A 24,267-nucleotide genomic window follows, 5' to 3' on the forward strand; every position below is an offset into this window, starting at 1 on the left:
CTCATTCCTTCTGGAGATTCAAAATATTATGTTTTCACTTGCTTTTATGTTTCATATGCTCCCTGGTGAGAGGAGTTATGAGCAAACTGCTGCTAACATGTGGGGATATTGAGTGCTCTTCTAATCCGGTTCTTCCTTAAGTTCAGTGACATTTCGAAGCAGCTTAACATGTCTTACAGCAACTTTTTTCATGGCTCAGATGCTTTATGGGGCGTTTTTACATTTTATCTCTTTTAGCACAAAAGTGCTTACTCCCAACCAATGCTATCAGGCAGCAGAGGAGCACCATGGGAGACATGCAGCTGAGTGTTTCAAGACTTTTTTGAAGAGATGAGATGCAAATGACCATGAAGTTCTGAGCTCAGGTAGATGGCTGTGATGTCTGCTGATAACATAAAGCTTGTGACTAGATATTCTATACATTGGGTATAATTTTTGGGAGATATTGAGAGGAGTTCTATGTAATGTATTGTTTTGATGATGGATTGAAATGATGATGCTGACATACTATAATTATAATGGGTGATAACATCCGGGTGCAGTGGGGAACAGACCCTGGGACTGTGTGGGTTTCATCTGGGTTCTCCTATTTATTTACATACAAAAAGAAGCCAGTTGGTGTGTTGGCTAAAATAAATTACCTCTAGTTGTGGTATTCAGTGTTGAGTGATCGAGCCTAGTGATCCAAAAATAGGCTTCAGATCCACTTTGTCAGGATATGAATGAGAGATTTGTTAACCTCTGTCATCTCTTGTTTTCCCTCATCCTCTGTTATAGCACAATCTTTTTGTATTGTATTTTGTGTTGCATTTATTGGTCTACACCACCTGCTACTTACAGTAACTAATATTGATTTTGTCATTATGATAGTCAACCATCCCTGTTTACTGAGAACATGAAGAAAAATCAAGCATCGCGTCAGTTCTGGCAGGCTACGTCTTCAAGCGTGCATCAGCTGTTCATCAGCTGTCCATGACGCGCACCAACCCAGTTACGACATCCATATTAACCGACCATTTAAATTCCCATTCATTGAGCCACTTTCTAGCGCGTCGCTGCTGCTACGACTTAAACTCTCTCTCTCCAAATCGCCACATATTTTTCTCTCTCTCTCTAATTATTTAATTATTTATTTATCCATTTATTAATTTCTTTTCATTTGCAAAAAAAAAACAAAACTCTATACATGATTAATGGTTCTGTTATAGGAGGGTCTATTCTATTTTCTAGTTGCTGCTCTCCCCGCTCGGCCCATGCATGCGCTTGGACGGGCGTGTGGATTCCTGCCCAGAACGGAACCATACCGCCAACACTAACTGTATGCTATCATCTAATAAATTCTCATTTGACAAAGTGGTCCTGACAGAAGTGAGGTTTTCTGTCTTTATCTCTTGTGTTTTCTACTTGTTTACTGTTAGAAGAAATTTAAGTTAGAGATGGCAAGGCAAACAGATCTTTCTTTTGGCAATATCACTTTTGATGTACAGATATTCACTGCTGTTTTTATTTTTTAATATAAAAAAGTGAGTGAAAATTATATGGATTAACTGGTGAGCAGCACTTTTAAGCTCTTTTTGATCCTGTTCTATCTGTGGCTGATAAAATGCTTCCAGCCCAGTAGAAGGAATGTGTGTGTCTGCACGTGGATATCCACATCCAGGCCTCAAATTAAACGGTCATGGAAGATTTGTCCATTTGCCAAAGCCTCCGTGTCCTTGCCTGTGATTTCTCGGTGATTTATGCTACATGGGTGGCAGAAACCGGCTTGTACTGTCCTTTCAGCAAATGAACCTATTTAGTTGTGAGAAATTATGGGGTGGCAGTCACTGTGTATCTCTACAGCATCCAAACCCTTTACTTTTAATTGAACAACCTTATTTATAAACACACTACATCAAATGATGGGGTTACTTTTATCACCCAAAAATTAATGTCTTTTAATAATCAGATACAGTATATGATCACATTTCATGATATTTACTTATATCTTTTTTGTCACTACCCCATGCCTGTAGGTGTTGTTGCTCCCTTTTGTCTGTTATTTTCAAGAAGACATAACAATTCCTTTTCATCATTTTAATGAATAAATCATTTAATCAACAGCTAAATTCTTTAGAAAAAATAGCAAGTATATACAGTACAAGCAAAAATCATTATCCACAATGATGATTAGACCAAAAAACATCTCCTTTTACGTTCATGAACTGAAAAAAAAATAGTGACAGTTATAGTATTTCTAACAGTTTATTTTTCCCCCAGTGTCTACCATAATGATAGGGTTTATATTTAATTAAAAAGAACCTTTGATACCAGTTTAGACAATAACCACATACACAGATATGGGCATATGGAGACACAGACACAGGCAGCGTCATTGTCATTTACACCCCAACATACACTCTCAACCATTTGATCAACCATTTTATTAGGGACACCTGTAGAACTGCACATTAATGCATTTATACTATCAACAAATTATGTGTAATGCATAAAATCATGCACATACAAGTCAAGAGCTTCAGCTAATGTACACATCAGAATAGGAACTCAGTGACAGTGACTGAGGCTACAGCGGGCACATCCTCAACAAAACCGGACCATTGAATTTTGGAAAAAGGCCAGGCAATGTTTTTCCTATCTTCAACTCTTCCGTTCAATTCAATTAAATTTATTTGTATAGTGCTTTTAAAAATTCACATTGTCTCAAAGCAGCTTTACAGAAGTACAGAAACAGAGGAGAATATATATACTGTAGACACACACACACACACATTTATATATATATATAAATTTATATAAGAAAAGGAATAAAAAGAAAAAAATAAGGATAAAATAAATAAATGAATACATACATTTAAAGTTTAAAATTAATTTAAAAATAATTCATTTTAAAATACTGTACATCCTTACATCTATCTCTAATGAGCAAGCTGAAGGCGAGGGGGGCAAGGAAAAACTCCTGAGATGATATGAGGAAGAAACCTTGAGAGAAACCAGACTCAGAAGTGAACCTATCCTAATTGGGTGACACTGGACGGGAAATAATGTAAATGTAAATAATGTCATTTCTACAATAGTTTATAATTGTAATGAGTCTGTCTGTGTTTTGCCCTGTTTCTGTCTGCTGGTCTGCCTTGCTGTTAATTGTTTGCTCCGCCCACTCATTGGTTACCATGGACACTAATTGCACTCCATCTCTCCCTCAGGTGTGTTGTCTTAGTCACTGATTGTCTCTGCTTGGTGATTGGTTCCTGTTTGTTATATCTACTCTGTTTGTTCACTTCCTTGGTGCTGGTTGTTGTTGAATGTTTGTGTCTATGTTCCTGTTTGCTCAGTGGTCTGCCCTGGTTTGCCTGCCCGCCTGTTTCTTGTTTTGGATTAATAAAAGACTGAACTGCATTTGGATCCTCACTCGCCTTTGCCTCACCGCGACAGTAATAGTGTAACGGAGAGCTCCTGAGGAACTAATGGGTCATTGCAAACGCTGAGTTCACCATGGACCCAACACTAATTCCTTTCTGTCAAAGTCTTCAAATGATTGCTGATTAAAAACCAATCCATACAACTGACTAATGCAACAAGTTATTTTCCTTAGCGCAGACATGGGTGGTACCGGTGTGATCATTTGTAGCCCATTTTCTAAATTTTGGGACCTGTTGTACATTCTGACATGATGTCCTGCACACCATGGTTGTAAGAGTAATTGTTTGAGACAATGTAGATTTCCTGTTATCTCAAACTGGATGTCTTAGGTGTTTTCCCCATTCGCTAGAGAAAGTTGTGTGAAAATTCCGGGAGAACAGCAGTTTCTATAACACCCAAACCAACCAACAAACATTGATTAAGCCTCTTGTCCCGTATCTACAATGATTTTTTTTCCATTGTGGAGAAATACATAAATCTAAAGAGTGAAATGCACGTCAAACTTATTTTAAAACTAAAACTGGTTGTGTGTGCAGTGACTGAAAGAGTAACGTTGGCTCAGTGATGCGCTCAGGCTAGTGAGGAGATGATGCAAGAGTAAGTGCCACTGCTTGTCATGTTACAGTAGTTACCTAGTTGTGTGGAAAGACTACCCTCTCCTCTTAATGGCCCTGGCTCTTCTCTTTTGCAATTTTTTTCCATGTGGGCAGTTTGCTTATTTGATGCTGACATTTTCCTCCTTATCTCTGTCAGACAGTGTGTTCACTCACTATAGCAATACCATGTATAGCACTAAATGTTCCAGTGTTGTTTTTAGCATTGCTATTGTGAGATGCATAGCTTTGCTGCACATTCTCTGAGGGTTGTGGAAGTCTCAGTTATGATATTAGGGGTAAAAATAAAGGCGAAGACCAAGGTGTGAAAAAATAGCATTACACTGAGAAGCCCACATTAAGTCACATTGCTCGGCTGCACTGCTTTGTTGAACTCCCCGGTTCATGTGCGGCTTTTGAGCACACACAGTAAGACACACAATAAAAAAAAAGATGAAACAGCTGATATCAAAGAAGAGCGGGATCAGCAGCCATAGGGATGACCCTGGGAGGTTGTGAACACACGCACAAACACACATGCACTACCACAGAAACTCCTATTCACACATGCACATGCGTACACACCCACACACACATTTATATTGAGCTGTTTATATTTGTTATAATATTTGTGTTATAATCTTTTATGATGTAGTATTGGCAGTGGTGGCTCAACTGGTTAAGGCTGTGGGTTGTTGATTGGAGGATCATGGTTCAAGGCACAGCACAGCCAAGCTGCCACTGCTGGGCCCTTGAGCAAGGCCCTCAACCCTCCCTGCTCCAGGGGCGCTGTATCATAGCTGCATACATTCCGCTGTAATGTATATGTGGCGATAATAAAGGCTTCTATGCCCCCGTTCTATTGAGAAATCTTAGATTAGATAAATAAGTTAAACATAGAAATGCAGATATGAAACACAGTTGTAGATTTAACCATATTTACATTATTTACATCACAGTACATGTGTTCAAACTGGCTCTATGTAATGAATATGAAGAACCTTGAGAATGTAGAATATATTTATGTTAATGTTTGTAGTAGTGCAATGTGAAAGTGTATCACGTCACACACACAGGTGAGCTTGTAAAATGTTATTGCGAATAGTAAGAATCACCTCCTTTTACGTTCTCTGTGACAATAATCTGAATTGAGTCTTTTGGACAAAGAGCTCCGCTGACTCTGTATTGTGTTGTATAGTGGCTGAGAATGATTGTACATGATAGAGAGCAGTTTGTTCTGTGACTTCCTATTCCTCACTGACTCAAACAGTTTGTGTCCAGTATTAGATCCATCCTAGTGAATTAACTTGTTAATCCTGCTGGCATCCCTGGCACTGATCTTTTTGTTGTTGCAGCCATGCAGTTCTATACTCAAAAAATACTCTTTGGATGAACTTTAAAAAATCATGTCAAATATTTCCACATGATTAAATGCCTTACTTTAAACATTAAGCAATTATTTTCGGCCAACCTGTGGTACTTAAGTTAGTACAACTTAATTTATTAGGCTCCATTAAACTTATTTGCAAGTGTTCTTTTCAACTTTATTTACTTAACCTGGGTTAACACCATTTAATGTGTTGATTTAACTTTTAACTTATGTGTGGTTTCACTTAATTTTTTTGGGTTGGTCCAACTATTTTGAATTAAGTCACTCAAACTTTAAGTAATCAAAAATTACTTAATGCTGAAAGAGAGCCATTGAATCACATAGAATTTTTTTTTCATGATTTATTTATGTACATTCTAATTAAAACATTTGAATCTACAGTAAAAAGGTTGTTTCTACTGTACAATTTGATAACAATCATTCAAATAAGATCTGAGCCATTTGCCTTATGTCTAGTAGATATCTAGTAGCTCATATCTACTAGATAAATATATATTACATTCGTTTCACTTCCACATGCTGATCCTGAGAAATAATGGTTCCCTCTGGTCCCCTACTGAAATCTCTCAGAAAGACATTCATTCATTCATCTTCTACCGCTTATCCGAACTACCTCGGGTCACGGGGAGCCTGTGCCTATCTCAGGCGTCATCGGGCATCAAGGCAGGATTCACCCTGGACGGAGTGCCAACCCATCGCAGGGCACATACACACACTCATTCACTCACGCAATCACACACTAGGGACAATTTTTCCAGAGATGCCAAACAAACCTACCATGCATGTCTTTGGACCGGGTGAGGAAACCGGAGTACCCGGAGGAAACCCCCGAGGCACGGGGAGAACATGCAAACTCCACACACACAAGGTGGAGGCGGGAATCGAACCCCAACCCTGGAGGTGTGAGCCGTGCCCCCAGAAAGACATTCATTCTTTTAAAAAATGTTATAAAAAGAAACATTTCAGTCAAATATCTGAATTTAGCAAATTATGCCGGTAACCTGTAATGACTGATGCAGATGGACTTCAGACAGGTGCAGCATGAACACAGACTTGAAGCTGCCAACCGATCAGAATGCTATGGCAGTAAACAATTGCTGTGATAAACAGAGACAGATGAGTTAATATCAGTGAATAAAAACATTATGATCATCATTATTAGTAGTAGTATTACACTAATATTAAATTGTTTTTACTGTTATGGTTTCATGTACTGTATATGAAGCAAAACTGCTTGGCACATGTGTGGTTTAGTCAAGCCATAGTTAGCGCTAATATGACTATTAATCTAAAACAGCGGCATGCTTTATTGGAACGCATGTGGACATTGAACAACTTTGGTTACTTAAATTAGTTTACTGGTAAACGCATTATGTTATGAAATTGAACTGCTAACGTTGTCACCGACACTAAAGTCTGCTATGCTAATAATAAACGGTCATTAGCTAGCTACGTTGATTAACAACAAAAAAAATTACATTAAGTCGATTAGCAACAAAAACATCTAATGACACAATGAGGACAAATTGTGGCACTGAGTTAAAGGTGATTTCATTTGCATTTTAATTCATTCAAGTGGTTAACAAAGTGATTTTCTAGGAAGCGCATGATAACTTGAATGTCTTATGTTGTTTTGATATGAGTGAATTTAGTAAAAGTAGTTGACCACCTAATAAATACTACATGATTTATTCATGAACATGGAATTATATTGTACAGAATATGTTACTGAGCTTGCGTTATTTCAAGCTGTAACCTTCTTAGATATATTGGCTGACTAATGTAGCATTACGTCTTTCTCCAACTATAAAGAGAAAACTCATTGATTTACTACAAAGGAAACTTCTAAGAACTAGGCAATAATGGTTAATTCAATGTTCCGTGCCACTGATCTATTGATTAGAACGGTCACTTTTTTGTCATTAGAAGGGCCTTTAACCCTCAACTACTGTACTTTTCCTAACACGTTAATAACTAACAAATTACTTTGATTGTTAAGTGAATGATTTCTTTTGTATATATTTTAAAGAATTTCTAGCATGTTCATACAGACATCTAGTCATGATGTGTGTATGTGTGGGAAAAATAATTCAGAAATGAAAATTTAAGTAGAGCAGAAATGGTCCTTGGTCACTGTGAGAAAGAAAAGGGGGAGATGATGCATATCATTTTTCTTTAAATCTTTCCTCTCCGAGTCCACTTGCATGACTCTACATTGTCACAATGCTTTGTTTGAGCCAAACCATATAAATGAAGATCTGTCACAGAGATCTGCCCCACAATGCTATTTTTCAGTCATTTGTTAGTATCAGATAAGATTTGGAATTATATCTACAGCATTTTAAATTACTATTCATTTTTAATTTCTCTTTTTCTCTTCCTCTTACAGGCCCCTTTTTATGAATCGACCATGGACTGTGTGCTTTGGCAGCTGCTGGTCCTGGTTATGACTGTGGTGGTTGTTCATGCGTGTCCCAAATACTGTGTGTGCCAGAACTTGTCTGAGTCTCTTGGGACACTGTGTCCTGCTAAAGGCCTTTTGTTCGTACCCACTGACATCAATCGGCACACTGTAGAGCTACGTCTAGGTGGAAACTTCATCTTACGCATTACACAGCAGGACTTTGCCAATATGAGTGAATTAGTAGATCTGACACTGTCACGCAACAGCATCAGTTCCATCCAACCATTCTCCTTTGCTGACCTTGAGACACTGCGCTCGCTGCACATGGACAACAACCGGCTGGCTGAATTGGGACAAGATGATCTACGGGGACTTGTAAATCTTCAATACCTAATTCTAAACAATAACCAGCTACGCCACATCAATGAATATGCCTTCCAGGACTTGGTGCCAGCAATTGAGGATCTTGATTTGTCATACAACAACCTGCAGATGTTGCCCTGGGATTCAGTGCGTCAGATGGTCAACCTGCACCAGCTCACTCTGGACCACAACTTGCTGGAGTACATTCCCGAAGGTACCTTTACTGACCTAGAAAAGCTTGCACGTCTGGACTTGACATCCAACCGCCTCCGGAAGCTTCCTCCAGACCCAATTTTTGCCCGGGCACAAGATTCATTGCAGGAATTGGTGCAAGTCTCTACACCATTTGCACCACAGCTTTCACTGAGCGTTGGTGGCAATCCACTGCACTGCAACTGCGAGCTGCTCTGGTTTAGAAGGCTGGACCGTGAAAATGACTTGGAAACTTGTGCTTCCCCTTCAAATTTGAAGGGCCGTTACTTCTGGACTGTAAGGGAGGATGAGTTTATATGTGAGCAGCCCCTTATCACCCAACACACACACAGGATGCTGGTTCTAGAGGGTCAAACAGCCAGCTTGCGATGTGAGGCCACTGGAGATCCAACTCCCACAATTCATTGGGTGGCCCCAGATGACCATCTGCTTGGCAATTCCTCTCGATTTGTGGTGTATGGCAATGGCACCCTTGTTATTACCATTACTACATCAAAAGACTTTGGCACATTCACTTGTATTGCTGCCAATGTTGCTGGTGAATCCACTGCTTCAGTAGAACTGTCAATTGTTCAGCTGCCCCACATTAACAACGGAACAGGACAACCTAAATCACGCCTCTCTGATATCACGGGAACCTCAAAAGCAACACCTAAGGGCCAACCAGAAAAGGAAAAGCCAGTTTGGGTTTCTGAGGTGACCGCAGACTCTGCCCTCATCAGATGGTCCATCAGCAAGGCAGCTCCAAAAGTGAAAATGTACCAGCTGCAGTACAACTGCTCTGATGATGAAGTGCTCATTTACAGGTACAGTATTAAAAAAGGCACATCATGGGTTCAGTACACATGTTAACATCAGAATCATATAGACTCAAAATAGCAGTAGTGAAAGTAGGAAAATAGTGTTTATTTGCTATGATTTGATTCATATGGAAAGGAAGCCACTGCCAGTTTGGTATGCTATAATATAAAGGGTTTTATATTCACTATAACACCTACAGTACATCTCCAGCTAAACCAGAAAGTAATAAATTTCCTTGGGGATAACAGTGTGATCTTTGATAGTCTAACCTTGTTGTATTCTTCAGTGATCTATCCATCATCCCCTGCTAGGTCCTCTAAATAGTGAATCATAGAGCTTTTTTATCTTATGTTTCTGACTAACAATAATTCAGTTTTTCATCAGGCATCCTCCTAACTTGGCACAGTGTGAATAATCCCTTGTGTCCAATGTCACTCATTATGCTGTTTTCTATTACTGACATTATCCAAGTGTTGGTGAAAAACATTTGCTTTCTTTACCTGTTTCTTCATATCTGCTTTTATTTCTCTACAGTCCTCAAATCTCATGAGTAACATTTGATTATTTTGGTCCCCTGGCCCATGATAATGATATAACGTGTTTTACAGCATATAAGAATAGTGCTGTAAATCTGAGCAAGAGGAGCAGAAAACCCCAAGCAGAGAAAAAATCCCATTACTTAATGGCATTTAAATCATTTATCCATTAGTATCTGTAGAAATGTGTGACAGCTCACTCCCTTCTGCTAAGTCCATTGCCTAGGAATCTGCACTTTTTTCATAGGGCATTATATATTTATGTGTTGAAATTGGCATATAATTATATAATGTAGGTGTATTTTACTGTGTATAATATATAGGCATTGTTAGTAGGTGTTGTCATTGTTTCCAACTAACACTGTTGTTGTGGATGGATGGATGGATGGATGGATAGATAGAAGGATGGATGGATAAATGGATATACAGATGATATATAGATGGATGGAATGAATAAGTGATGGTAAATATTTAGAGAATGTAAATAAAGCAGATTGCACAGTAATGTAAATTGCATTTGTATAATGTTGAGGTCATTAGAACACAACATTGCTAAGTAGGGAACATACTACATCTAGCATACTGCCATAGGGCAGGCAGATATAAGTAGACTATAGATGGGAAGTGAGATGTTATATGGAAAACCATAGTAATGTTTTACCTTGATTGCCATAAGACATCTATGATCTTTTTTATCCTTCATTGTCAATAACAATTCACCTCACTGCGCGATTTAGTGTGCTTGTCTGTCTCCTTTTGTGATATACAGTATATCACAATGCTGTCTAGGGAACTTTGCTCATTGGCTATTCATTGCTCTGGGTCTGTCTGCTTTATTAAAGCCCATTTTTGATTGACAGTAAACAAAGACAGCTCATCATGTCATTTTATTAAACTCAGACGTAGCATGATACAGCATGACTGTCATACAAGCAAGAATTTCAAGTGTTATTCCCTGAAAACAATACTAGCAGCTTATGTTCTGGGTATTTACTGTTGGGAGGACATTAAATTACAAGGTGTATGGTTCCTCAGACCTCAGGAATAAATGACCTTCTCCCATTAACTTTATGAATTTATTCTATTTCTTGAAAATATCTGTTGCTATGTTGTGATGTTTATCATTCTGATATATGTTATTTGGTTTGGTTAACCCATTACACACAATCTGGCAGCCTCTTAAGGCAGTCTACTCTGCTTTTCCATAAATCCTTATTTCTTTATAATGCATCCATCCATCAATTAGTGCTATTGACAAGTGATGTTTGTGCTGCATTTGAGGTCAGCTTATCTGCCAGACCAGACAAATGTCAAGTCCCATTTATTTCACACTGAATGCTTTCTATTCTCTCTGTTCCTCATCCAGGCCCGTTTACTATTTTTGTATGCATAAAGACAATCAGGTCTGCTTGCCATAGAGGAATCAATGCAGCAGGAGTATATTTGAATGACGTTACTCCAGAAGGAGTCTGGCCAGTGTAATAAGCAGCTATGTCTGAAACTGGAAGCACCTAATGAGAAATAAGGAAGTAAAATTGTGCCACAAAATGGTTTGATGATTAGAGAAGGAGAAAGACGCAGGAAAAAAGGAGTGTAAAGAGAACGATTTGTTTATTGGTGGGTAAGTTTTATTAAACTTAAAAGGTGTCAAAGGTGCTGCAGAGGCTATAAAGTTCTTAGAGGAAGAGTGGTCCAATATTTGCTCACTGTTATATGAGCTGTTTCCTGCTAGCTGTGTTTTTTGCTCTTTGTTAATAATGTTAGGGCCTCATGCAGTCTCTGAAAACCCAAAATCTTGATCTTCCAAAATTGCCTTTCATTGCTGGAGCCCTGCTATTTCTTCACTTCATCTAAACTATCACTTATTTTCCATACTAGTATGATAAGCGGAACCAAACATGTCCCACCAGGTTTCCAATTTGTCTGAGGTTTTGAATTAAACTGAATTAACTGCTGGACAAATCAATGTGTAATCCATGCAGGGGAGCCCGAGCCAGAGACATTCAGGAAATTCTGAATGTAGCCTATCTATTTAATCACCAGAAGCCAGGAATTATCGTATATAGCTCTAATGTGTGTACGTATTAGTGAGTAGAAGGGTGATGTACATAGAATGGCATCCAACACACTAGTAATGGATTGGTAATTAACCAAGTATCAAATCTGATATTGAGTACACTCATGTGAGATCGAGAAATCATGTGAGATCGTTCCCCCTCAATGTGAAATTGAAATATATAAAAATTAAGCTGAAATGATCAGAAACATTTTAACAGAAAAATTTAAATTACCTGGTTTCATAAGTATCTCACTATTTGAAAGCCATCAATCAGAAGAGGGGTCCAAAACATTAGGTGTACCCTAGAACTCTGTAAAGAACATCAACAAATAAATTCATCATGAATAGGACATCCCTCCAAAAAGTATAAAAGGAATATGTGACAAGCTATGGGATAGGGTGGCTAGTTGGAAGCCTTTAAAAAAAATAATTCAAGCTTAACTAAATCACCTCAAATTAATGGCATGCCCACAGTGCAGCATTGTGGATGCAGCATCATGCTTTAGGTCCGTTTTTCTTCAGCAGGAACTGGGGCATTTACCAAGGTAAAGGGAATCATGAACAATTACAAATACCAGCTGATTTTAGTGCAATAATCGTTTATGTAACAAATACGTATGTATCCCGGTTCCCTGAGAAGGGAATGAGACGCTGTGTTAGGGCTGACACTATGGGAATGCTTCTGTGAGGAAATTGTTTCTGAAGCTCTGTGTGCAAACACGGCAATTTAATGGCTCGTTAGGACACGTGACGAAGTGATTACTGATTACCAAGGCCAGAAATCGGGGTCATTTCACACATAAGAAGGGTATGAAGCCCACGGTTCGTAACCCTTATGAACATAAGGGGATGTCTGCGAGGATGATTCCCTTTTATTTCTGAGAAGATGGGAGCCACCCGAGCCAGGAGAAGTTCCTCTTGGAGAAACACCGCTTGGTGTTTGCCAACGATTGTGGGCAACACACTCTGAAAACGCAGAAGACAGGAGGTGAACTGGAGCCTGTAACCTTTTTCTAAGGTATCCAGGACCCACAGAGACACACATGGCAGAAGTTCCCATGCTGCCTGAGTGTCTGTAAGTGGTATCAACCAGGGTGGTGTCTCCCAGGTGCCCTGAAACAGCCCACTGGCAGGTGCTAACCCAGGGCACAGATCAAGGAAGAAGAGCAAGCACAAACCCTACTGCTCCCCGAAATGCTGGAGGCGGCAGGGAGAGCAGTAGTGGAAGCCTACCTGAAAAGATGCTCCTAGGAGCCCCAGCCCTCGGGCATCATATGACGGACCTAAGGCCCCTCTCGCCTGATGGGTCTGGGCCTGGGCACGCTGACTGGCCTCCCTAGTCTTAGACGGGGGGACACGGGCCACCACGATTGCCCTTTTTGCTGCTCTGAGTGTGCTAGGAGGGGGTTGGTGGCGGCTGTAAGATGGCCCAGGCTGCTCGCCGCAGTGAGGGATAAACTCCCTGAACTGCACCAGCTGGCGTTTCACCTCCTGTTGCCTGTGGACGACAGTATTCAGACAAGTCCAAACAAGTACCAAACAAGTCCTGAGGTGAAATTGGAGTGTCCAGGTGAAAGGTCTTATCCTTATCATTAATACCTGTTAAGTTTAGCCACAGGTGCCTTTCCGTGGCAACCAACGAAGCCATTGAATGGACTATGGAGCGGGCCGTTTGCTCAGCGGAGCTCAGCTACCGCCTGAGGGTCCAACCCTCTCCACCGTCGAGCTCTTTCAGCAGGTCAGCCTAGTCTCCTGCAAAACTGCCATGGTGTGCAGTACCGCACCTGCTTGGCCTCTGCCATATAGGCCTTACTTACAGTACAAGGGCTGAAGTAGCTCTACAAGGCTTGGATGGAAGCGTAGGCTTCCTCAATCTGGGCAACAAAGGAGAGAGACAGCTCGCAAGAGTCTCTTCAATCCCAGGCATCGCCTTATACCCATGACTTTCAATCTCTATAATGGCCAAAAAGTCAGACATGGCAGGGGAAAAAAGACGTGCTGAAAAGGGATTTCCCCCAAGACCTCGACACCTCAGCATGGAGGTCTGGGAAAAATGGCAGCCGCCTACATAGAGGTGGCCTGCAGCCTGAAGTAAGAAAGTGCTCATCTAGCTTAGAACAAACAACACTAACTTCCTCTTCAGGCGAATCTAAATTCAATTTAGACACATTACATGTCACCACCTCATGTTTTTCAGATGCATCCTGCATAATCACCACAGATCATATTAACACGGAACATATTAACACATTAAAGCACTGACATAGCAAAAACATTTTAACAAAAACATCTTGTCAAATAGGGGGGCACGGTGGCTTAGTGGTTAGCACGTTCGCCTCACACCTCCAGGGCTGGCGGTTCGATTCCCGCCTCCGCCTTGTGTGTGTGGAGTTTGCATGTTCTCCCCGTGTCTCGGGGGTTTCCTCCGGGTACTCCGGTTTCCTCCCCTGGTTCAAAGACATGCATGGTAGGTTGATTGGCATCTCTGGAAAAATTGCCCATAGTGTGTGATTGCATGAGTGAATGAGAGTGTGTGTGTGCCCTGCGATGGGTTGGCACTCCGTCCAGGGTGTATCCTACCTTGATGCCCGATGACGCCTGAGATAGGCACAGGTTCCCCGTGACCCGAGGTAGTTCGGATAAGTGGTAGAAAATGAGTGAGTGAGTGAGTGTTCTTGTCAAATATTCCTCTATTCTGAGATTTTTTTCCTCCTCACAAAGATAAAAATGACAGTAATTTAAATTTCCAGAGCTGTTTAAGGCAGCCTTTTAAAGATATTATTTTAACGCTATTGTATATTCATTTGAAATTCCATTTATGTGTTAATTGAAATATAAAGACCTCTTTGCATAGTTAATGCAGCAGTGCTTTGCATCCTTGCATGCTAATATAAAACTCTTTTTGACAGCATGTATTATTGTACTTGGTTTGAAAATCATGTTTCTTTTTTTAAAGGATGATCCCTGCTTCCAGTAAGGCATTCCTAGTGAACAACTTGGTCTCTGGAACCCGCTACGATTTGTGCATCTTGGCAGCCTGGGATGACTCAGCTACTACACTCACAGCCACTAGCATTGTGGGTTGTGTTGAGTTCTTCACCAGAGATGAGTATCCACAGTGTCATTCTCTGCATGGGCAGCTGTTGGGTGGCACCATGATCCTGGTGGTGGGAGGTGTGATTGTGGCTACTTTACTTGTGTTCATCGTCATCCTAATGGTGCGCTACAAGGCTGGGGAAGGTGGGTCAATGACTGCTGATGGGACTGAGCTTCCTGTTAGCAAGTTAAGTGACATTGGTGATACCTATTCGCAGCCCAATGATGGGTGTCTGGGGCAGAATGGAGTCTTTTTGCCTCCTTCAATTTCCAAAGCTAAACTCAAAGCCAAACCCAAGGTAAGTCTACGAGATGAGGTGGTGGAGTTTAAATGTGGCTCTCTTCAGAGTAGTATGAGTTCCCTTTCATCATCTTCATCCTCCTCATCTGCTGGTTCTGAGAATGCTTTGCACTCCTGTAGCCCCAACAGTGCTTTGGCCAACATCTTGAGGTCAGCGTCACTCAAACCGCGAGGAAATCTGGACCATCTGTTGGGGGCCATTAACTCTCTGGAGCTTAAGGGCCAGGCACCATCAGGAAACGCCAAATCTGGTCGTGCTATGGCATCAGCAGACCCCCCTACTGATAAGGAGCCTTTGCTGGGCAGGACATTAGACTCCAAGTTCAGGCGGAGTCACTCATTTGATGCTGGTGAGTTTGCAACATCGATCAGTGGTGTCTGGACCAAACGTAGCCTCTCCATCAATGGTATGTTGCTGAAGGATGACATGGCTAGCAGCAGGGGCACTCTGGAGAGCTCGGAGTGGGTGATGGAGAGCACTGTGTAGATTGTATACAGCACATTCAAGCTGACACCCTGCCCTTGTGTCAAAGTAAAATCAAGGGAATAAAGCCTCTGTTTTCCCCTGCATGGAATTACATATCTGTTCATCCAATATTAAAACATATATCCACTATACAACTTGCTGTACTGGACAGGCAGTTATAAGCTTTATGTTTTGGTGAATAAGTGCATTTGTTTGTGTGTGTGTGTGTGTGTGTGTGTGTGTGTGTGTGTGTGTGTGTGTGTGTGTGTGTGTGTGTGTGTTAGAGAGAGAGAGAGAGAGATCATGGAGTATGTGTTGAGCAGTTACTCTGCTGAGAAAGTTTAGGTCATATACCCTTGGGATTCTGCCATTTATCAGGGTCATTATAGTGTGGACAGATACATGACTGTTAAATCACAGTGAATAAAAAACTGCCTACACTTTCTCTAATGAATAGTACTGCAACTTCAGTCTGTACAGAAATATATCTGTGTTACAAATAATATTTATAAGTTGAATGAAGTTAAAGTTTTATATTTTTATCTCAATGGTGTCATATCACTCTTTCTCAAAAGGAAGAGTTTAAAAAAAGGTCACAGAACTTTCATACCATTTTTTTGTATCACTTCCTTTTCTCTTCTTTTTATCCAACGCATGTCCTAAACCAATCATGTGCAAAGAGCAGAATTTGAAAGTTTCTGTTGAAACATTTATAAATATTTAATTCAAAGTGCTGATTAAGTGTAAAGTCTAAAGTCCCAAAACATTTTCTGTCACATAGCAAGTATAATGTTTCTCTGTTCCCCTAGGAGCTAGAAAATACCTGATATTTTCTTATTGCCATAAGAAATAATGCCTATGTACATTAAGAGTATTAAGTTCCTCTAAGGAAGTCACATCAAGAAACACATAGCAAGCCCTGGCACAGTGCATAAATTTTTTGTGATGTCCTGTCAAATACAATTTTCTCTTAAACAGTATATAAACAAAGCTACACATATCTATCCGAGAAGTCTACATATGTCTAACAAATCTTTAATCGAGAAAACTACAACAATCTTGCTTTTGAATTATTTGGTATATGTAATATTAAATGTTTTAGAGTTACCTTCACAAGCCAGTGAGATATAACTCCAAGGCAAATCATCTCAATCTAATCATGTGTCAGATAGATGTGTGAAAATGTCACAGTCCAAAATTAGCTGGAAGTGGCAGACACTGGATTGGAGTAAAGCAAGAACAAACTGTGTAATGCTTCCAAGAAATTAGCATGCCATGCCAAACTTATTATGCTGTTATTGACATGGTTCTTAGTCCCAGGAGTGAGGACTGTATGCACTGCATATTTTGCTGTATTTTCCTGTCGTAACATGTTATTCCTATTACAAATGACTTAAACATAATGTTTTTCTTACCAGAGTGTGAACACAATGCTCTCCCTGCCGTAAATCTTCTCATGTTTGTTGACCGATGTTAGATTTTTTTAGGTTTGAGGATAAGACAACTTCAATTACAAATGGATGTTAAAGATGCCAATGTAGTTTGTCTTCATTTTGCATATGTGGACTTTCGGGGCTATTTTGCAAACCTTTCCATGTGCTCGTTTACATCACGAACAAACCTTATTATCCATAAACAACATCGGAAATAATTAATCTAGTATTATACACTGCTGGAAAAAACTAAGGGAAATATTAATTATCAAAGTATAACACCAAGTCAATCAGGGTAAATCTGTATATATCTTCAATCTGTCCAGAAGCATAACAGTGATTGGGAATCAGGTTTACCTGCTTTGCTGCAAATAAACGTGACAACATGTGTGCTGAAGAGGCAACAGAATGACCTGAAAATGGGAATGGTTTTGCAGACGGTGGCCACAGACGATTGCTTGCTAGTCATCCTCATTATATCTTGGGTGTTGTTTGTGCAGTCACAAGGAGGTTTGGTGTGTTGCCCAGCACAATTTCAAGAGAATGGTGGAGATACTGGGAGATTGTTACATGAGGAAAGCTAGACAGGGTCATAGAAGGGCAACATCCCAGCAGCAGGACCAGCAAAGAGGAACAGGAGGAGCACTGCCAGAGCGCTACACAATGACCTCTAGCAGGCTATTGGGGTGCCTATTTCTGATCAAACTGTCAGACTCAATGAGGGTGACATAAGGGGCCAACATCCTCTAGTGGGACCTGTTCTCACAGGCCAGCACCATGCAGCTTGATTGGCATTTGCCAGAGAAGCCCAGAATTGATACAGTAGGTCTGACAATGGCACCCTGTTCTCTTCACGGATGAGAGCAGGTTCACAGATGTGTCTGGAGATACTGTAGGGGAAAGATATACTTCCATCATTCAGCCTGACTAGTTTGTCAGTGGGTCAGTGATGGTCTGGAGAATAATATCCTTGGAGGGTTGCTCATGTGCTAGCCAATGGAAATCTACTACTGTTTAGTAACAGCATGAAATCCTCAGAGCCATTATCAAAACTTATGCTAATGTAATAGGCCCTGGGTTCCTCCTGGTACATGACAATGCCTGGCCTCATGTGGCCTAAGTGTGTAGGCACTCAGTCCTTAGACCCAAATCCAATTGAGAACCTCTGATACATTATGCACTGGAGCATCTAAAACCACCAGGTAGCACCACATACATTCCAGGAGCTCACTGATGGTCAGGGCTGGGTGAAGATCCTCAGGAAGTCAACTGCAATCTGTGCTGTGATGAAATTCATGCAAGGTGGATCAACCTATATTTTACAAACCATACCACGTGATCCATACCAATTTATTCAAAATTAGTTAAATGTAACAAAAAAGAAATGTAATGAGAATGTAAAAAAAAATTGTTGCATACAAGAATGGGAGTAAGAATATCTACTCATATCACATTTTAACCATTTGTAACATTTCATACAAATTTGCTTTTTAAAATCACTTTAGCATTTCATCTCTTTCAAACAAATACATTACCATTAACATTAGTATATACTGTATAGTACAATCCAAATATGAAACAATAGAGCAGATCATTGGTTTTTACTTGATTGCAGATTGTTACAGAAACTGAAGTATTAAGAAAATGACTTTTTAAGTTTAGAGTTATGTTTGGGTAGTGAATGTAGCTCTAGTTCTAACTTCATTCATATAGCATACACAGTTGTGTTTTTATAATTGCTGTCCATTGCCAGTGCTTTACTTTGTTATCAAGGTAGGTACACCTAATAAATTGAAAATGTTATAGGCATAAATCAGCCTTACTGTACAGAGTAGAATTGTAATGTAACAAAATAATAAAAAGTGATGCTGATTGAACAGATTGTGATCTAAACTATCACAAACCGATATGAATAGGAGGTGCACACTTTGGGCTTTTGTTTTTATTTGCTTAAGAAAGTTTACTGAGAAGATTGAAATTAATGTTGTGATTCATCACTGGGATCCTAGGGATGCTAGTTGTAAACTACTTTCACTTACTATTGTTGGATGGTGGTTACATTGGCTTACCTTCAGGAACTAGTTTGACTTATGTTTTAGGATATAGAACCAAGTAAATTCAGTTTTAAAAATGCTACTAAGAACTGCTTTTAAAAAAAAAACAGCCCCACACATTCTATAGATCCAGAATTCACAGAGACCATGATGACAGCAGTGCCCTTTTTCCCAGTGTGGTAGGGTTCAAATTCTGTGCACGATTGGGATGCAATGGTGTTTTGTTTTCTTGTTGAATTCATATGTAGACTTCTCTCCACTTTAGGAGAACTAGCAGTTTTTATCATCCACTAATCACACAATTACACAGTCATTCACACATAATTCACACTGGCTGCTTGATACTATAAAAATTGTGAGTTTTTTCTACACATAGGTGAGCGTGTGTAAAAAGAAAATTGTACAGTACCATTTTACTCTTATGTGACACAATATCTAAAGAAGGGTATATTCACTGTGTTATGTTGCAGTATTGATACAAGTCTTGCTACCTGTGAGACTGTTTCCTTGATCAATCAGATCACATTTTGTTTTTGCTACAAAAATATATTACATAAATCCTTTCTTTCCGTCCTGTCATTTCATTGACTAATGTTTTGGAACTAAATTATACAGTTGAATAAATAAATCTATAAATAAAAGTACTTATATGATTATAAAATATTTTGAGGATTATTTCTATGCTTCTTTAAAGCATTTGTTTGTTTATTTGTTTAGTTTTTGACAGTGAACAGCAGAGAATAATTTTACATCTACAATTGTATGCGATTTGATGGTCTTGTATCTAAGTAAATATATACTAAATATCTGATCATATTTAAATATTAAGTAACTCAGTTTGAAAGTCAGATCATATTTTTTGTTTTATGGTATTTGGTGTGTAACATTTCTCTATATCAGAAAACTGCCGTGAAAGCAGGTAAGTCAGTGAAACACTGCTTGCACCTTTTCACAATTGTCATGAGTAACTTAAATTGTAAGTATTTTTCTCATGCATAATCTCTTATATTATTTAATTTGTTCGGACAACACTCCGAATGATTTTACCTAAAATGGATCATACGTTTATGCATATGCAGATGGAGTGTGTGTCAGCTCGAGTGCACGTTTATACTGTACAAAAATGGTACAAAGCAAATCCTAAGCTCTGATATTTACTCGAGGTTTTGTCAATGATATCATTTGTAATTAAAAATTGTTGCATTAAATTAGGAAAGAATATAAAATAGAAGCATTTCCACTAGTTTTCTCAAACCTTTAGAGTGGACTACATGTCATTTTCATCAAATAATTCTACCTATAAAAATATGAGCTTTTTGTATAGAGGTTATTTGGTGCTTACAGATACAAGGTACTAAGTATGAGTAGTAAAATATTAAGCTACTAGAAATTCAAATAATTTATTTGGAAATGAAACCAGGCATCTCTTATTTGATGATAAAATGCATGTGCATTTCTCATGTGAAGTCTTAAACGTCAGGCAATAAGTTTATTTTAAATGGGATGTGAGACACACTCAAACAAGCATGCCAATCCTGTCTTACAAGACAACATTAAACACACACACATACATACACACACACATACACACACGGCAGTCAAATCTTTTCTGAGGCTATGAGCACTAAATATATTTACAGCAGTTACACCCTTATCCAGAGTGATTTTTTTTATAAGATATTTATCTCACTTTTCTCAAGGGCCGAGACATAACAGCTTGGCAGTGTTGGAATTTAAGTTCACATTTTTCTGTTCGGTAGAGCAACATTTTATCATTGAGCTGGGTGAAGTACTTATACCCTAATATGACTCAATTCAGATTTGCCCTAACAAGAAGATTTCAGATTTTACTTGAATCACAATACAAAAAATTAAGCTCAATAGGCTAAATAGTGATAGAAATCAGAGAATGTGATAAACATTACTATGGGTAAAATAAATAAATATTGTAAAGGTTTGGTTGAAATGTGTTTTTCTGTATTAATAAATTGCAGGTCTCTTAAATCCACCCAAAAAAGGACACTTGAAAAAGTGAAAGTAAACATTATTCTCACCTTCTACTGAAGAGTTTGTGCCAGTAAAGAAACATAAGGCAGATACATTAATCTGGATGTCTGTGCATCAGATCAATCGATGGTCTGCACTATTTTTAGCTATGTCCATATGTCATGGCTAGGCCAGCACCGTACCTGAGTGAAAATGGTAATCAAATTCAGCATGGGTACTTAAGCATGGCATGGCTCACTTGATGCTGGAAATAGCAACAACACAGGGGATTATGGGGAATTTGCTGAGCCGTGCCACATTGGGTGGTGAAAAAGTACTATTAGTAAACAAGCTCCTGTGCAGCGAGCAGGATGCTGCTTTGAAAATTGCCAGAGAGACAGAAAAATCAAGCTCTTTAAACTTTGCAGTCAGAGTTATTTTGAGAAATTGGAGTAAAGAAAAAAACAACACCGGAGGAAAACACACAGATCTTTCTTCCTGGTCCTGGAGAAAAAACTAAATAATACATCGATACATTTGCTAAGATTTGATGATTTTATCAGGGATGCTTAGTGAAGCTGAAGTACTAAGAGTCCAATATACACTCCAATATCATTATAATGCTAATCGAAGTAAAGGTCTTGCAAATCCATGGTGATGTCTACATTGTGTCCTTTATATCTTTTATCTACATAGTTTCTAAAGGTGTTGTATTTACATTCAGATTTGTCCACTCTCATGTCTACTTACAGTATATGTCTATGCATATGTATATTTCAGTGCCTTTTAGAAAAGAATAGATCATGTTCAGCAGCTTTGAAGAAATGTGTGAGAAGGAAAAACGTGATTGAAAAGTGAAAAAAATATACTAATCAATGATACTCCCTCCCTGAACATCCTGTACCAGCCAAACTACTTATAATCTTATACAAGTTTTATCGCTATTTTGATTAGCAAGACTTATATTTAGATGGATTGCCTAGTAGATAGTTATCTACTGATATTCACAGCTCTCACCCAATCAAAAAATCTATGTACAGTGGTTATAAAAAGTAAATCCTTCAAATTGTAGGTTTCTGTGGTGTGAAAATTAAAACAAGATAAATCAATTTCTACCTTTAAACTCATAAAGCAATCAACAAAATTTAAGGGGAAAACAAAACATAAGAAAAAGAAAAAAGTACAATAACATAATCTCATATACTGTACAGTATGTGCACACTCTTTGATAATGAAGCATGTGACTGTGCTCACATTCACACTCAGAATCATACAGTCGTCTTCAATAAAGTGATTCTCATTAACTCCAGATCAAGATCAGCTGTTTCTGTATGATTTTCTTGCCATCATCTTGGCTTTAACTAACTGCTGAAGTCATGGACCACGAAGATCGTACAAAGCCTGTACTGGATCTTATTGTTAAAAGGTGTTGATCAGGAGAGAGTTACAAAGGAATTTCCAAGACATTGGATGAACCATGGATGAAATTGTAAAGACCATCATTAAAAGGTGGAGAAAGTGCAATACATTGACATTACCTAGAATTCAACATATGACATGAAACACACATGTTACAGTGAGAGGATATTTTTAGCTTTTAGTTTTTTTTTTGTTTTTACGTGTTATTCTTGTATTGCATATATACATTAGATGTTGCCACACAGTGTCTTGTGATTATTTGTAAAAACAAACCAAGAATATGTCATAAGCATAAACAAATACAGTTTTATTCTGGATATTATTGTGGTATATTACATTATAATTCTTTGACTCACTGTTTTTTCTATTGCTTTCAGCACATACTGCAACACTTTTGATTGCTGGCTGGTTTCTCTCTTACCTTGCTTATCATTAGTAATAATAGAAGCTCAAGTGGTTCTGGGTTCTGGGTTGTTGATCGGGACATTAGGATTCAAGCCCCATCAACCGGATGAGCTCTTCGCTAAGCCTTAGTTTTTTTCATTTAATTTTAAGATTATTAATAATTGTATCTTTATATCTGTATATGACTGTGTATGATTTTTTTCCTTTTTTCCTGTTTAGTTAAACATGGCATTTTTTATGCTAAAGAATAGATATTTTGCTCATATTTATGTCATTCTAAAAGACATTATGTGTGTAAACCTGAAATAATGATATGCATTGATATGATATGTATTATTATTGTATGGGTGTATACTGAATAACAAAAACAAATGTGCCTGAATACTATTCCCCTTACTGTAAGACCCCATCACCCTAATCTTTGAAAGTGATATTACTTTGTTAACACTTTGTAACATGTGCCTGTGTTATTCCTATTGGGTGGGAGTGATTTTGTATACATAATTCAGTACAAAGTTAACATCTGTCATATGTGATCTTAAGTGTTATTGTCTTTTGTTCAGTTCATTTCACTAGTAAAGATGATGTATGAGAAGCAGTTGCAGCTTTTTATTAAATGTTTGTGTTTTATTACTTGCTTCAGTTATAAATGACCAAAAATGCACAGATGAATAACCTTCTATAACACTTGTCTCTTAATGTGTCACTTACAAATTGGTATGAATTTGTAATCATGACACAGAAACCTGTTAGTTATTTATGATAGAAAGATTGTGATCCTTAGCTGCTCTTTGTTTGCATTTGATTTTATCACACTTGTAAATGTCCTTGGATAAAAGCAAGTAATGAGTAAATGTATGCAAATGTTTGAGTGTTCTACTTGTCTGACCTGAAATCCATTTTCAGCGCCACAAAACAATTATGTGAGGCTATAATATTGTAATGAGATCACAGTGTGAATCACACATCCTTGATTGGACTTAAGTAAGTATGAAATTGTGTTTTGTTTGTTAAAAATAATTTTTATATAATTACCAGTTGGTGGCAGTAAATCAGGCCCAGCAAAGAAAGTGAGTAATTATGCGGCTTTTAGTTTACCAGCATGTCCAATATTCTTATTTTTGCCAGTATTATTTAACTAGTAGATGATTTATTTAGGTAAGCTTGTAGTAACCGATTATCTTGATTGAGCTTAATAGCACTAATTCTACAATGATAATGAGAGCCAATGTAATGTTTAAAAAAAAATCAAGCTCAGGGTGACATGGCTCATAGCTGTGTGGTTTGATCATGAGCCACAGTTACTTATTCTGTGGTGTTTAATA

The 24,267-nt window shown here is 38.5% G+C and overlaps 1 protein-coding gene across 1 annotated transcript in view; it reads left to right on the forward strand.

Moving 5' to 3' along the window:
• lrfn2b (leucine rich repeat and fibronectin type III domain containing 2b) overlaps window positions 1–18,512 on the forward strand; it is a 119,093-nt gene extending 100,581 nt beyond the window's left edge. The window contains exons 4-5 of the mRNA XM_060866452.1: window positions 7,796–9,192; window positions 14,739–18,512. Coding sequence (XP_060722435.1) covers window positions 7,817–9,192; window positions 14,739–15,666 — 2,304 coding nt within the window. The 5' untranslated portion in view covers window positions 7,796–7,816 and the 3' untranslated portion in view covers window positions 15,667–18,512. The remainder of the gene's footprint in view (window positions 1–7,795; window positions 9,193–14,738) is intronic.
• Window positions 18,513–24,267: the final 5,755 nt, after the last annotated feature.

This window comes from Tachysurus vachellii, chromosome 3 (assembly GCF_030014155.1).
Source record: "Tachysurus vachellii isolate PV-2020 chromosome 3, HZAU_Pvac_v1, whole genome shotgun sequence".
NCBI lineage: Eukaryota > Metazoa > Chordata > Actinopteri > Siluriformes > Bagridae > Tachysurus > Tachysurus vachellii.